Source organism: Miniopterus natalensis, chromosome 14 (assembly GCF_054644295.1).
Source record: "Miniopterus natalensis isolate mMinNat1 chromosome 14, mMinNat1.hap1, whole genome shotgun sequence".
Taxonomy (NCBI): domain Eukaryota; kingdom Metazoa; phylum Chordata; class Mammalia; order Chiroptera; family Miniopteridae; genus Miniopterus; species Miniopterus natalensis.
In genome coordinates, this window is record NC_142094.1 from 58,950,145 (window position 1) to 58,964,866 (window position 14,722).

Genomic DNA, 14,722 nt, shown 5'->3' on the forward strand with positions numbered 1-14,722 from the left:
CGTCCCGCTCCCGCAGCTCGCGGGCTCCGGGGCGGCGCGGAGCCGGCTGCGGGGCGCGGCGCTGATTGGCCGAGCGGGCGCCGCCGTCCAGGAAACGGCTCGGGTTTCAGCGGGGGCGTGACCCGCGGGCGGGGCGGCGGGCGCGGAGCCGGGCGGCGGGCGCGGAGCGGGCGGTCCGGGAGCGCGGCCGCCACAAAGCCGGGGCGCCGCGAGGTCTGCGCGCGGCGTAGCTCCCCGGGCGCGGCGACTGCTCTCCGGGCTGGCGGGGCCCGGGCGCCCCGAGGCCGCGGATCCGCCGCGCGCTCCGAGCCGCAGCAAGTTGCGAGCGAAGTTTGGGGGAGGAGACGCCGAGCCCGAGCCCTTTCTTCCCCGCGCTCCCCGAGTCCGCGGGCAGCCCGCGGGCGTCATGCCCGCGCTCCTCCGCTGCCTGGGGCGCGCGTGAGGCCTCGGAGCCCCGGCGCCGGCGGGGACCCCAGAACCGCTCTTTCCTTTTGGGAGTCCTCCCGGAGCTCGTCGCGGGCTCCATCCCGACCCACGCCGGGCGCGGGGACAGGACCCATCGCCGGGGAGCGTTGCCATTCCAGGTACTCGCCGCGCCGGGCGCCCGGGGAGCTGGTCAGCGGGGAGAGCGGGCGCGGGGAGCCGGGAGGCCGGTGCGGTCTCCCGGCCGCGGGAGCGGGGCTGGCGCCGGAGGCTGCCCCGGTCCCTCCCTCGCTGGCTGCCTGGGTGTCGGCGGAGCTGGGTGCCTGCTGACCGCTGCGGTTTGGGAAGCGCGTCCCCCACCGGGGGCCCCGTCCAGACGCTGACATCGGCCCCTGCCCCTGCCCCGCCGCCCCAGCCCTGTCACACTCCCGCGGGCTCAGTCCCGCGCGCTCCCCGACCCCAGAGCCGGCGGGCGAGCAGCGGGGCCGCCTCGCTGGTGGCACAGCCCCGCAGGTCGGAGGCTCGGAAGGGCATCTTAGGGGTCCCTCACCCCAGGGCCCGGGGATCGCCTGCCCTGCCCCATCCCGGCCCCGGCGGGGGACCCTTCCCCGGCAGGGCACCCCCGGCGTGGGGCGGGCGCCGTCGCCGTAGGCTCGGCGGTGCTCGGGGTGGCACCTTTGGGGAGGGGGCCGCTTGGGTTCTGCGGTGTCAGTGCCGGGCGCCCTCGCACGCCGCGCGCCTGGGGCTAGGGGGCGAGCTGGACCCACTTTTTCGAGTTCGCAGCCGCGGCCGCCCGGAGATGTCGAAAGCGCAGGCGAGTTCCAACTTGCGCTCTGCTTCTCCCAGCGCCGGGCTGCGCTTGGAATCCGCCGGGGGCCCCGCGCGGCGCCGCGAACCGGGGGGCCGGGCGCAGGGGTCGGCCCGGCGCCCCCGAGGCCCCGCCGCGCCCCGCGCCGCCCGCTCCCTGGCAAACTCTCCCCGGGCCTTTCCCTCCTCCGCCGGTTCAATAAACCTGCTCTTAAAGGCAAACCTGCTTTCACACTCGGGCACCCATTATGTGTTTGGTGTGAAACGCTATCAACATCTAAAACCCCATTGTCCCCTCGGTCCCAAATCCCTGTAAATCTTCCTCTGGCCTCGACTCATTTTCATCTGAAAAGCCCGTTTAGTTTGAATAGAAAAGCAATCAGGCGCCCCTCTCCCTTTCCCTGGAATGTCAATTAAAATGCAGATTTCTCTGAGCTCTTTACGCGGGAGAAGGGGGGACCCACTGGATATTCCAGGCAAACAAATGAGAGAAATGCTACAGTGAAACCGGGTCGGTGGTGCTGACGGTTCCCCCGGAGCTGCTGCAAGTTCGCCTCCGCTTCCAGCCGTAGCAGAGAGGGGACTGTGGTCCAGGTTCAGCCTGTATTTTGTATTTTTTGAGATTTCAGTATGCTGAGGAATCCGCCTGCTGCCCCCCCCATTTGACCCCTTGATAGCTCCCTCTCCTACTCAGCCTCGGGGAGAAGGGGGGTGCCAGGGAGGCTTTGAGCCTGGAGGTACATCAGCCCCCCTGGGGGGACCTGGGCACCCTCCACCCCCTCACATGGCACTGTTGACTTAAAAATTTACGAAGAACTAAGCTCAGCGGGGGCAAGCCAGGGGTAGACAGACAGATAACTGTTAGGGGTGGCACAGGCTAAGGAATGCGGGCACTGCGTTGGCTTGCCTTGGGGCGCAGGGGAGTTTGGGGATGTTCTGGTACATCGAGGAGCCCCGCACAGACCCTGCATGGGCACCTCTCCCCAGCCAGGCTCTCAGGATGGTCACTTTGCCTGTCGTTGGGGGCAGGCTTGTGCCGAGGTGAAAACGGACCAGGGAGCCGGTGGTCACGAAGAGCCATCCATCACGCAGGGTGACAACTCCTCCCACGGCCAGGCCGAGAAGAGAGTTCCCTTTCAGGGGGAAAAATAAACACGCCGGGGCTTTCACTGAGGCCCCGACTCCAGGAAGGATTAGGGTATTGAAGGCAGGAAGCCGGGATCGTGGCTGCCAGTGGCATGCTGGGCCTGTGTTCCCAACACGGAACCTCGGGACCTAATTATCCCGCCTAGGAGGTCCCCCCATAGGGCGTCCACTCTGGTGAGGGCCGTGCGGACCTGCCACCGTAGGCCTCCGCCGTCCAGAGATTTCGGGAGGGGGCTGGACCTGGAAATGGCTGTAATTCAGGTTTCTGGTGCAGCCTGACGGGATGAATGGATGGCTTGAGACTGAGCCGAGGCCACTGTCCACCTTCCTCTGCCCGGAGCAGAGGCTCCTCTGGGCCGGGACTGGTGGGTGAGGGTGGCTGGGGAGGGAGCCTGGGTTGGAATATGCCGGGCTTTAAGACTGCCGGTGAAGTTGCCAGAGGCGGAAAATTCCCATGCATTCTGGAAATGCTGAGTAAATCAGTGAGAATGTTTGTGTACTTACCTCCCCCGTATGTAGATACCGGGTTAGTTATCTTTGGAGGCTTTTGACTTTACGAGGAAAGAAAAGTTGGGGGAAATCCTCCGAGCTATCTGAGAGCACAGGGTGTGTGTACACACACACACGCACGCACACGCATGCACACGCAGGAGCACGCTGGCTTTTGCTGTGGATCTCACCATGTCACGGGGGCTCTCCTTGAAGCAGGGATTTTTTTTTTTTTTTTTTTTTTGCTCCTGGGAAGGGTGCAGCACCCTCTTTTCCTTCCCCTAAAACTTTAACCTTTAGTCACGGCTAAAAGGAGCAGTTTCTTTGCTGCAGCTTTGGGGAGGCCCAGGTGGTGTCGAAACCCTCTGTCCTAATTTGAAACATCAAGTTGGCGCGCAGAACGCGTGGGGCTTAAGAGATTTTTATATTAAAGGTCTCGCACCCCCTCTCCCCCAGGTCTTATAAAATGGGGTTCATTCATCGTGTTCACAGAACCCGATTGTTTTAATCAGATTTGCAAAAGTCTGCGCGTTGGGCTCTACGCTTAGGAACCGAGGAGACTGAGCCAGTGTAAAGGCCTTTGAGTATTTTAAGCCTGGAAAATTCCCGTTGCCTTGGGACGGAATGGTGGGCCCGGGAGCACGCCCAGCGCCCCCTTGTAAAATTTCTGCTCTGGAACTGTGGCCAGTAGCTGCGCATGCTGGAAGTTGTGGGCCCAGTCACGCGTGACCATGGTTCGCACACGTGCCCCACCCGCAAGCTCCCCGTGTCCGTCCCAGCGCCACAGGCCCGCGTTTCCCCCGCGGCGCAGAGGGAAGGCGCTGCGGGCCGGCGGCCGTGGAAGGGGCCTCGGGGCAGGGGCCTCGGGCTCGAGCCTCTTTCCAGGTCAGCTGCTCTGAGTGCCGGCAGTCGGTTCACGCTCCCTCGGTGGCTGACGGTGACAGGCTGCGTCCTCCTGCGTTTGAAAATGAACCTTGACAAGTGTGAGCCGGCGGGAATTTCTGGTCGCTTTCCTGGGATCCTGTCTGTCCTCAGCAGCCGGCCTGGCCCCCCAGGCAGAAAGAAGTCTGCGCCCCGGGGGCCTCCGGGGCTCCGCGCTCCAGCCCCACGTGGCCTAGGAGAAGTGCGGGAGGCTTGTTCTGCCAACCTGGGCCCTGCCCGCTGGCGTTCCTGGTTGCCCTTGAAGCGGAGGTCACCTGGCTCCCGCTTCCCCGGGGCGGCGAGGGCGCAGGCTGGGCCTGCAGAAGCGGCCCCCAGAGCTGCCCCCAGCCGCGCTCTGCTCTGCGCCCTGAGAGGATGCGTTGCCCACGCGCGCTTCCCGGGCCTGCCCCGCGGAGACCCCGGGGACGCCGAGGCCCGGAGGGTTGGCATTTGCAGACCCTGGAAAAAGGCTGTTTGGGAACCGTCGGAGAAGCCGGCTGCGGTGCGAGCGCGCTCGGGGTGGTGAGCGGGCCTTGGGGGGCCCGCACTGACCCCCGACTCTCTCCCCTCCAGAGGCGGCGGCGGAGCCCCGGCTGCCGAGCCCCCGCAGGCTGAGGCGTGGCTGCGGCCCATGCGCGCCGGGGGAGCGTGCAGATGGGATTGACGTCCACGGGGGCGTATGGAAGAGCCCCGCGCGGCGGGACCATGGCCGGCTGGGGCCGCTTCCTCTGCCTGGCCGTGGTCGCCATGGCAACCCTGTCCCGGGCCCGGCCGGCCAGCCTGGTGCAGGACACCACCCTAGAGCCGGAAGGTAAGCTACCTCGTTTCTCCTTCAGGGTTCCCAGGGGGGCTTGGGTTTGGGTTTGGGGGGTGTGTCTGGGGAAGTGGCCCTTAGGCCGAGGCCGCGTTAGAACCAGCTGCCCTCGCGCCGGGACGGTCTCCTGCGCGCTCTCCCCGCGCGCCCGGGCCTCGGAGGGCAGGTCCCTGGCTGCCGGGCTCCAGGCGGAGCGTGTGGTTCGGTGTTTCTGGCGCGCGTGGCCCGCGGTTCACCCCCGTCCAGGCCCGGAGCCGGGGAGGCGCGCGGCGCGAGCTGCCTGGAGCTCCCGGAGCCCCCGCCGGAGGGAGGGCCTCGCTTGCAATGTCCACAATCTCTGTTTCCCGGCAAAAGGAGCCACTAAGGGAAATTGCCCACATCTGAAATGCTGACTTTTTCATTTTCATTGTCTGAGGACAGAAATAGGCTTCCGAAGTTCAGCCCAGAGACGCTGGACATGTTCGATTTCCTTTTTATGCCGTGGCCATCCGTGATATTTAAGCTGCAGGTTCTGTTTTAGGTAGATTTGAAAGCAAATGTCCCTGGGCACCGCCCCCACCTGTGAGAACTCCTACCAGGGCCTGCCTTGGCTGAATCAGCGTTGGAAATTTAATTTCAAAGGCCGGTTGTGAGCGCACACCGGGCGGAGTTGTTCAGCTGGGCAGGTTGGCCCCTCTCCCCAGGTCCCTCCGTGGCCACGGTAGCCACGCCTCTGCTTGGTGCGGCGTGGAAATCTGTCATCAGCAGGGAATATTGGTCGCTGAGTTATTTTCCGAGTGGTAATCCGAGAATAAAACGGCAGGTCTCAGCACTCATCGCCACTTAATGAACCTGTTTGCCGGGAGCCCACCTGGTGCCTGCTCCTAGTTCTGGGGGCCGCTCTGTCCTGAGTGGCCTGGGGTCAGCACAGTGTTTGGGAAAAGCCGCCTGAGAGGTAGGCCGGGAGAGGACAGGACAGCCGGTCCATGGAGGAGGGCGGAGCTCCCGTCAGAGGTGGGAATGCTGAGTTGGGGCCCGGTGAGACCCTGTGCACCGGTGGGCCACGGATGTTTAGGGCAGATCTTTTTCTAACATGGAGGTGGTCAGGAAGGAAGGGGGAGAGAGAGAGAGAAACGTCAATTTGCTGTTTCACTTATTCATGCATTCACTGGTTGCTTCTTGTAAGTGCCCTGACCAGGAGTCGAACCCACAACCTCAGGATGACATTCTAACCAACTGAGCCACCGGGGCCATGCTGATGCATGTTTAAAGGGCTTGAAAGGCTCCTGGTTTCTACAAGTCATGCCTGCACTTCTTTAATTTTGCTAATAATTAAACTGGATGTTTCCCTAATTGCTGGCTTTCCCCTGAGTCCGCGGCTCGGTGCACACGGAGGCCGCTGAGCTGGGACTTCCGACAGTGGGAGCCCAGCCACGGCCCAGGTTAGGGAAAAACTGTCATTTTTCATTTAGGCTTTCAGGGCAGCATTATTGGGAGTTTATTTCAACATAAAATGCAAAATGGTCCTGGAGGACTCCTTTTATCGTGTTTAATTATGGAAGAAAGTTTCAAGGGTGTGTGTACACGCAGGAAGGAGGAAGTGAGGCAGAGAGGGAGACACATGGGGCGGGGGTGGAGTCCCCCCGTGGTTCTTTGTGTATAAACTTGTATCCAACATTGTATTGGTGAAAGCAGGTCTTTCCCACCTGGGATCTGTGGGTGCATTGGGGGTTGGGGGAAGGTCCATGAATTCCCTAAAACTGTAGGTCATATTTTGCAAATGTTCTTCTGTGCGTTTTTCTGGGTTCGTAGCTTCTTTGAAGTTTGCGTCCAGGGTTGTGAGAGGTTAAAAAAAAGATTAGTGGAAGGTGTAAAACCCCAGAAGCGGCTTTGGAAAAGCGAACACACTCCTGGATCTCAGTTTATCTTCCTGCATCTGAGGGCTTGATCCGATGACCTTTAGGGTCCGTTCATTAATGTTAGATGAGCATTAATATCCTCAGAAGCCTTCTGATTACCTACCTCAAAAGGCTGCTAGAGCGTAGCGTGCACTTAGCACAGGGCCTGGCATCTAATAAGCACCCAGGCCATGTTATCATTGTTTTTCCCCGTGAGCCTGGCACAGGCATCCCTTCCCTGCCCCTGGACCAGCCCTATCACTTGCAACAGTGTTGGATACAATGTATCTGGGGTCTTTGAGAACAGAGTTGCCGCCTGATGGAGGCGGCCCTCTCCCTGTTTCCAGGCCGCTGTGTTTGCTTCCTGCAGGGTCTGCGCTTGGCCTGTCTTTTAGCCCAATATTGGCAGCCGATCGGAGCCCTACAAGGAGTTCCTTCCATTGCAGGAGTTTTGCTTTGGTGTCAGAGGTTATTAGGAAGGAAATGTAACTATGGATGAGAGAAGAGCTTTTGACAACTGGAAGCAGACTGCCTAAGGCAGCTCCACTTTAGGCCGTGGTCGTGCTGGGGGGCCAGGGGGTGGGGGGACACACTGACTCCGTCCTTGTGCATGTCCATCGGTGCCTGTCTGTCCTCCTCGGTACTGTAACTGGCTGTGGTTAACAATAAGTTCAACCTTGACCTCCTATTGCTCAAGGCCTTATCTTGGAAGACACCGTGGTTTGCTAATTTGGAAGCTCAGTGTAGATAATTCTGTTGGGCTGGACCATAGGAAGCTGTGTCCACAGACAAATGTGACTACGTTCCAGGATGGAGCCTGAGCCCTAACCCTAGGGGATCCCGCTCTAGTTGTCTCGGCTTCCTTCGTACAATATCATCTCACGTCATCTATCACCATCGTATCACATGATGTCATCTATCATCATATCGTGCCATCGGTCATAACATCATATCGTGCCGTCTGTCTCTGGACACTCTCTGAAGTGGTAACAGCAGGGTTGGGCCTACTCAACTAAAGAAGAAAAGAGTCTCTAGGAGATTTTAATTGTTAATATTCCGGATTAAAAGTGGGTCTTGTCAATTGGTTGTTCACCGTTGGGGACCAGCTGTTGGGTATAAACTCAGTTATAGAGGCAACAGAGGATGGTGGTCCTCAATGCCAAGCACTGTTTGGTGGATTAATATTCTAATTATTTAAAGTACAGCCAAGCTTGATGACCCCGGGGAGGAGGCGACTCTTACTTTCAAGTTCTCCCTGACTTTGTCACCTACTCCGGTTAATTAAGTCGCTGTTGACATTAATGGCATCTTTGTTTACACCAGCCCAGTAGGAGCTAAAATAAAAGGGCTTTTCCAACCCCAAACCCTTAATTACTTTCCCACCCTCCGCAAAGTGTGATTCTGAAAAGCAGCAACCTGGGAGGAAAGTAGTTTGCATGTTTTTTGGTGTTTTTTTTTTTTTTTTAAACCACTTTTTGGGCAACCTTCTGAGGCGATGCTGTCCTGGACCAAGGGGAGCTGGTAAAAGCTCAGCAGCAGAGAGGCTGGGTGAGGGGCCCACGCGGAGTCCCCTGAAGTCAGATTCTTCCAGTGTGGTTGACAGCCTTCCTGAGAGTATCGCAGATGCCGTAGTATCAGCCAGACGCATTTAATTGCAAGTTAAAAGGAAAGAAAAAAGAATATATCCGCATACCAAGAGTGGATGAGTTAAAATAATCTTCTGTTTTGTATTATCTGCGTCTCTGTGCCTCAGCACGAGTGTTAATATTTAAGAGTTGACTGTAACCCGATAGTTAGCTTAGAAACAAGGACTTATTCTTGGTCAATTAAGCCAAATGCAGGCTTGTGCAGTTAAACACACAATGAGGCCCACATTCTTTATTAGTATGTAAAGTATTTCACAACTCGCAGACAAAGAGCTGTGTTTAATATTACTTCTAGAGCAAAAATTTGGCACGCCCAGAGAACCGGTATTTGTATACTTTCTATACTGGCTCCCTCTGACCCCAATTTGGTGTGTGTTTTGCCTGTTTATTTTTAACCAGATAAAACGTCGAGTGAGTACCTACTTTGCAACCAGCCCCCCCAGGTCACAACGGAAGACTCCCAGGTTTTTCCCATCCAGTTAAGGCTGAGAATTCAGATCACAGAGCCATCCAGTCTGAGATGTTTCCAGTATTAGACTTAATGAATAATTACAGGGTTATGAAATAACTGAGGCGGCGTTGGAACAGGAAAAGTTTTGTTTAAGGTTCACATTCTCAGTAAAACGTGTCTCGGAGACCTCCAGCCTGCCTCCGACGTTCGCTTTTCCGGGGTCCTTGTTACAGGGCCACCACTGTCTTTCGCAAGGGTGTGGGCTCAGTTGCGCATTTCCGACCGAGCTGTGAGACTTTAACCCAAAATGTGGGGACTTGGCTTTGGGGGGGCCAGTGTGTGGGACTGAGTAGGAAACGCTGCTGGGGTGCTGCTTCCCACGGTGCTGGTGGGGTCCTTCGCGAGGTCACTTGTCTTGGGGGGCAGTTCAGAATTAATTTTTTGAAAGTTGTTTAGACCATTCCACGGAGGGCTCTAATCCAGTGGATTTATGGGCCTGTGGGAAATGCCCGTGGTCTGTACTGTTACTGTGCTCCCCTCCAGGGATGACTTTAGCCTTGGGTTTTGCCTGTTTTTGTTTTTTTTTGTATCCCTCTGCTGTATCCAGGTGAGATTTACAGATGGCTCTCCTGGCACTGAAATGTTGCTAAGCGGGCCACACCCCTACCCACCTCCTGCCTGTCTCGCCACCTTAGTGCAGCTGCTTTTAACTGATGGCGATGGTGCTGAAGGCCCTGTAGAGCTGAACCTCTCGAGCCTGAGGCCTGGGCTGCAGGTTTGGCCTTAGCTGAAGACGTGGGCTTCTGATTGTTATGTCCAAGAAGGACAGAGCCCTACGGGTTCAGCTTAGACCTGAATAGGGCTCGTGAACTTGAGTTTCTAAAGCTCTGTGTACCTTGTGTTCCGTTTCGGGGAAGACGTTTACCTTCTGGCAGCCTTAGGGTCTCCACACACTGGCCACTTCCTCCTGGTGAGCCTGGGGTGGCCCAGCCAGGCGTCGCTCCGGCCCCGTTGGATTAGGGAGTCGGAGGAGGAGGTGAGGAGGGGAGCCTGAGGCCGAGTTCCTTAAAGGGGCCAGGCTGGGCGAGGTGCTGGGCACTCCTAGAGAGGGGCCAGCATGTCCCGGAGGTGCCTCCTGAAATGAACAGACGCCACTTTCCCCAAAGTTGTTATTATTTTTGTCCCCTTGCTCTGACCCATTGCTGGGCCTTTTCGGGGCCTGATAGAAAACCCAAAATGGCAGCGGCCCCAGTGGGTGTGGTGCTTGCAGGCTCTCACTGGCCTCCGTTTACGTAACCGCATGCTTTACCCTCTGCATATGCACGCGGAAGGCTGGGCGCCTGGCGGGCACACGGCCGCTTTAGGCTTCCAGTGACTTGGGTTCGGAGCGTGCGCCGTGGTGGGCTTTCACGCGGGTGGGAGCCACTGCCCTTCACTCCGCTTGGGAAGGCTCCCGGTGACCACGCCCGTCCTGGCGCCTCCTGCCCATCGAGTCGTAAGGATTTCAGATTCTTTCCGACTCTCCTGAGTCAGGCAGCCACATGGCGCATCTCTCCAGCCCCGCGTCCTGCTAAAGAGTGTAAATCCCGAGTCACATCCAAACAGGGCGCAGAAATGTATAGACTTTCAGGTGAACGTGTTTTGGGAGGAGGTCATACGGTAGCTTACGGGAAAATCCCGGCAGGTTCGGGAATTAGGACATGGATGCTTTACCGCTGTGATGGGTACGACACCTGAACATGTGTCCTGACTGTTACAAGTGCTTCAAATTTGAAATTACTCAACTCTTTCAAAGACCAAGAGTCCCTTGTAAAGTTACTCTAAATTCCGCATCTGATATTTTATGTGCATATATATATATATGAACGTAGGAATATACGAACACAGTCATTTTGAATGTCATGTGATGTTCTTTCTGGGACGTGAATTCACCGAAGGAACTTGACATCCGGAGCCAGGTGAGTCCGGTTTGAGTCTCTCCACTATCTGCTGGTGCTGTGTGACCTTGGACAAGTTAGATAACCTCTCTGAGCCTCCTTTTCTTTATCGAAAATGGGGCTGGATAATATCTATCTTGAAGAGGGACTATGAAGATTAAATGCAAATGGATGCTCAGTAAATTATAATTTCCGCTCTACCCCTGCCCACTTCCCAGTCAAGGAAAAAACCTGATACAGGAGTTAAAACCAGCCTTTCAAGGCTGTTTACCCTGCAGTCGGCACTGATAAATCTGCATTTGCATTCATTAAAATAGAAAGGAGCTCTGGCCCTAGATTCTCCAGCCCTCATCACCTTGCGCAAGTCTAGACTTGCCGCCTCGCTGCTCGCAGTCCAGGTAGCTCAGGGTTGAATTGTTTTCCCTGTTGGAGAAAGTCGTTAGTAACAGAGGGACACAAACTGCTTGAGCAATATGTTTGGGTAAGGAAAGAGTTTTCTTGTTCCAGGCTCCAGCGGATTGTCACTAGGCCCTGGGGAGACTTGTGCAGAGAAGGTTATGAGGTTGGTGGAAGCTAGGGTTATGGAGCCAGGGTGCAGCATGCTCTGCTTTGGTCCTGGCCAGTGAAGGGGTGCCCCACAGCGCGTCCTGGTCATCTCTGCTGCGTTTGCCTGGAGTGACTTCCCCGGTCAGCCTCTGGCCGCTCCTCGGTGCACAGAGAGCTGGCCTCCAGTCTGCGTGGAAGGGGGCTCAGGGAATTGATCCGGGACCCACAGTACTCGAGGGGGGATGGGCTGGGTGATCATTTGGGTGCTTTACCCCTGGGGGGGTTACTCGATGGACAGACTGGGGGAGCAGGGATGCAAGTGGCATGGTCAGTATGGATGGGGCCATGTTCTTTTTTTTTTTAGATAGTTTCTTTAAAAAAGTTTAAAAAATTTATTGATTTGAGAGAGACACACACACACACGGACACAGAGAAACATCGGTTTGTTGTTCCACGTAGTCGCATTCACTGGTTGACTCCTGTCGGTGCCCTGACCTGGGTGTTGGGCGGATGCTCCACCAACCGCTCTGCCTGGCCAGGGCGGATAGTTCTTCGGCTCATTCCCTGGGAGGAGGGGCGATGGGAACAGTCACTCTCGTTAGCAGTTACTAAGTGTGCGTGTGTCAGACACTCTGCTGGTTACTTTGACATATCTCTAATTTCAATAACCCGGCTTACCCCGGGTTGTTCTAGTCCCACTTTATGGATGAGATAACTGAGACTCTTGGGGATGAAAGGATTCCTTCAAGACCCCACAGTTAGTGAGTGTGGCCCAGGCCTTTGGGTGGGTTTATTGGTGCAACAGAATTTCCCAGTTGACCCCTCCCCTTTCCTGAGCAGGAGGGTTTTCTGTGGCCCCCTCCTTTCCGAAATCTGTCATCCCCCCCTACCCCCCAAACATCCACACTGCTCCTCTGAAGCTATTTGAAGAAAAATCCAGGCAATAAAAACGCTCCAACAATCACCACCCCGCGATTCTCCTAGAACGGCTCCCAGTGGCGTGAAGCGGATGGTGCGCCGCTGGGCCCTCTGCTGCTCAGACGGAGGGAGGCTGCTCTGAGCCCTGGCGGGTGACCCAGGCTGGGCCACAGGCAGGAGTCAGGACTGGCCGCTGGCCGGTGGGTCACCCGTCACCTCGGTGGCGCAGGAGCAGCCGTGCTCAGGTTTTCCTGGTCCCAGTGCTTCCGGCGGTTGCCCTGGTCCTACCGGTGTCACCCTTCTTGGTTGTCACCGTGATACCACATCGAACTTTTTTCCTCGGCTTGTCCGATTTGCAGTGAGGTCCAGACCCCTGCGGAGACCTGTGTGCCTGGGCTCCCCCAGCCGGTAGCCATGGAGACGACCACTGTGCACCTGGCCTTCCTAGTGTCAGGGTCTAGGCAAGAAAACAAGAAGAGTGGAAGCAGCAGCACCCACATTTCCTCCGGGCTTGGCCTGGAAGGGTGTCCCCAGGGGAGAAGAGCCCATTTTTAACACAAACAGACTTTGCTTTTTAAAAGAGGTAAACCGAGTGGTTCCAGCTAGTGGCAGAGGGGCACAAGGCCGGTTCAGTCCGGGAACTTGGCACTGGGTCACTGGCCCAGCGAATCCGGAGGTCTCGGGGTCACCGGTGCCCAGCAGGGGGCCGTGCGGGGAGAAGCTGTAGGACGTTTGCCTGGAGGGAGACTGGCAGCTTTCCGGCTCGCCTTGCAGCCCAGGCGCAGTGATGGCTCCGAGTTTGGCCGGTGTAGCTGTTCAGATCGCAGGGTCACTGCTGCGGCCTCTTTGAGCTTGTTCCCCTAGATAAGGCTTTTGAGACCCTCCTATGCGCCAGGTTCTGTGGGGATACAACGGGAGGCAAAAACCAATCTCAGTCCTGTCGAGTGGGGGACACAGGCGTTTGTCACATGACTGAGAAAACGGGGGCCAGTTCCAGTCCCAGGGGAGGGTGCTCTCAGGGATTCGGGGACCCCGAGGAGGCCCGGGCGCTGCAGTGATGAGCGTGACAGGAGCCGGAAGAAGCAGGCTGGGCCGGGGTCTGCGCCACGTTAGAGATTTTCCTGGGAGCTCCCAGGAGGCTGGTCTTCGAGGAGGTGGGCACCCACCCCGATTCTACAAACCCACAGCATCGGCCCTCGTCAGCACCAGCCGGACCCACTGCCTGGGTTGCTCCGTGCCCAGTCTGGGAAATGTCCAGGGCCTGGCCGCTCTGCTGTCCGCTGTCACTAGTTGCTACTGAGGGGCGTCCACCCTTCCAGGTGTGGCAGGTGAGGAGGTGGCCGTGGGCAGCCGCACTTGCACGGGTCATTTCCACCTGCTCCTGGACCTGGACCGTCTTTCCTGGGGCTGCAGTTTCTCGCCAGGCCGGGGAGGAGGCAGGGAGGTGGTCCGAGGCCTGGGTGGCCAGGGAAGTCTGGTGGACCTGGGCTGGGTAGTGGTTCAGCTCCCCCCTCTCAGGCCTCTCGTGAGGACTGTCCTCTCCCGGGAGAGGGGTGCACGGTCTTGGCCACACCATGGCCACAGGAAGCCGACCCAAGCTGCCTGGGCGCCTGCAGGGCCTTTGTGGGGCAACTGCTCCTGGGAGGGTTTGAAAGGGGCTCTGAAGAGCGCTAGGGGCCCTTCAAAGTTTGTTTGTTTCCTGAAGCTTTTACCTCTATGCAAATACGTGGCTTAGGGCAGGGGAGAAAGGTTAACCCTGGTGGCGCCTATCTTAATTTGGAATTTCCTGAATTAATGTGGTTTCGGTCCTCTGGCTGAGGATCCCCCGGGGGTAATTTTTCTTTTCTCTGCAAATCCCTGGGAGGAAAACGATCCCTGCGGCTTAGACCCGCCTCTCTGGGTCCGTGGGGGCAAAGCCAGCTGAGAACCTGCCCCCTCTACCCGACTTGGGGAAACCTCTCCGAGAGGTCACTCCAGCTGCTCGCTAAAGAGCCCTCGGGCCACGATCTGTGCCTTCTGCCCGAACACGAGCTCAGCCGGCCAGGCCCTAACTCGCAGAGGCCTGAGCTGCCGGATCAAACCCATTCAAATGAGGAGCCCCATCTGTTTCTCAGCTCCCAGCTGCTGTCCCTTCATTTGCAAATGGCCGGGATGCTGCTGGGGGCACCCGTCGGGGCACATCTGCAGGCTCGAGTGAGGGCTGGGGTCCTGCTGAGAGAAGGCCAGGCCCTGAAGTAAACTTGCCGAACAATGCGCCCCAAAGTTCCCGAGCTGGAAAGCTGGAGGCAGCCCCGCCCTCCCGCAGGAACTCTTAACCCCGCCCCCTTTTGCGTCCCCCCCCCCCTTTTGTCCCTGGGGCTACTTTAAAATTGCTCATTTATTCAGAAAGTTCTTACGGGAGAGGGGCCTGTTCCATGGGCTTGGGGAAAATGTCAAGTGGGATTCGGACGTCGATCTGACCTTTAGGGGTTTGTAGGGCAAATGTATCCACGGAGTGTGCATCTTTTATGGACTATTTATGTCAGCGTCGGGGAGGCGAGCTCGGCTCGGCCGCTTCTGGGAGCCACAGGTGACACCGAGTGTGCAGAGGCTCCGGGCCCCAGAACTTGCCTCTGGAATGTGGTCAGGCTGCTGGTTTGCAGCACAATCTCTGGAACGTGGGCCGAGCACCCCACTCGTGCGGCCCAGGTCCTGGAGCTTGTGAGCTGTGAGCCCCCTGGGTCCCCTCCCCTCGGGGGCTTGGTGCT

General features: G+C 57.8%; 1 protein-coding gene across 10 annotated transcripts in view; it reads left to right on the forward strand.

The window, feature by feature from the left end:
* The first annotated feature begins 218 nt into the window (after positions 1 to 218).
* The window catches only part of FGFR2 (fibroblast growth factor receptor 2), an 87,743-nt gene continuing 73,239 nt past the window's right edge, over positions 219 to 14,722 (forward strand). For 6 of the 10 annotated variants that reach the window (XM_087824069.1, XM_087824073.1, XM_087824075.1 and 3 more), the window contains exons 1-2: positions 221 to 584; positions 4,360 to 4,597. In XM_087824069.1, coding sequence (XP_087680195.1) covers positions 4,441 to 4,597 — 157 coding nt within the window. In that variant the 5' untranslated portion in view covers positions 221 to 584; positions 4,360 to 4,440. Of the gene's footprint in view, positions 585 to 4,359; positions 4,598 to 14,722 lie in introns of all 10 variants that reach the window. The other 4 variants (XM_087824068.1, XM_087824072.1, XM_087824070.1 and 1 more) reach the window with 2 other exon arrangements.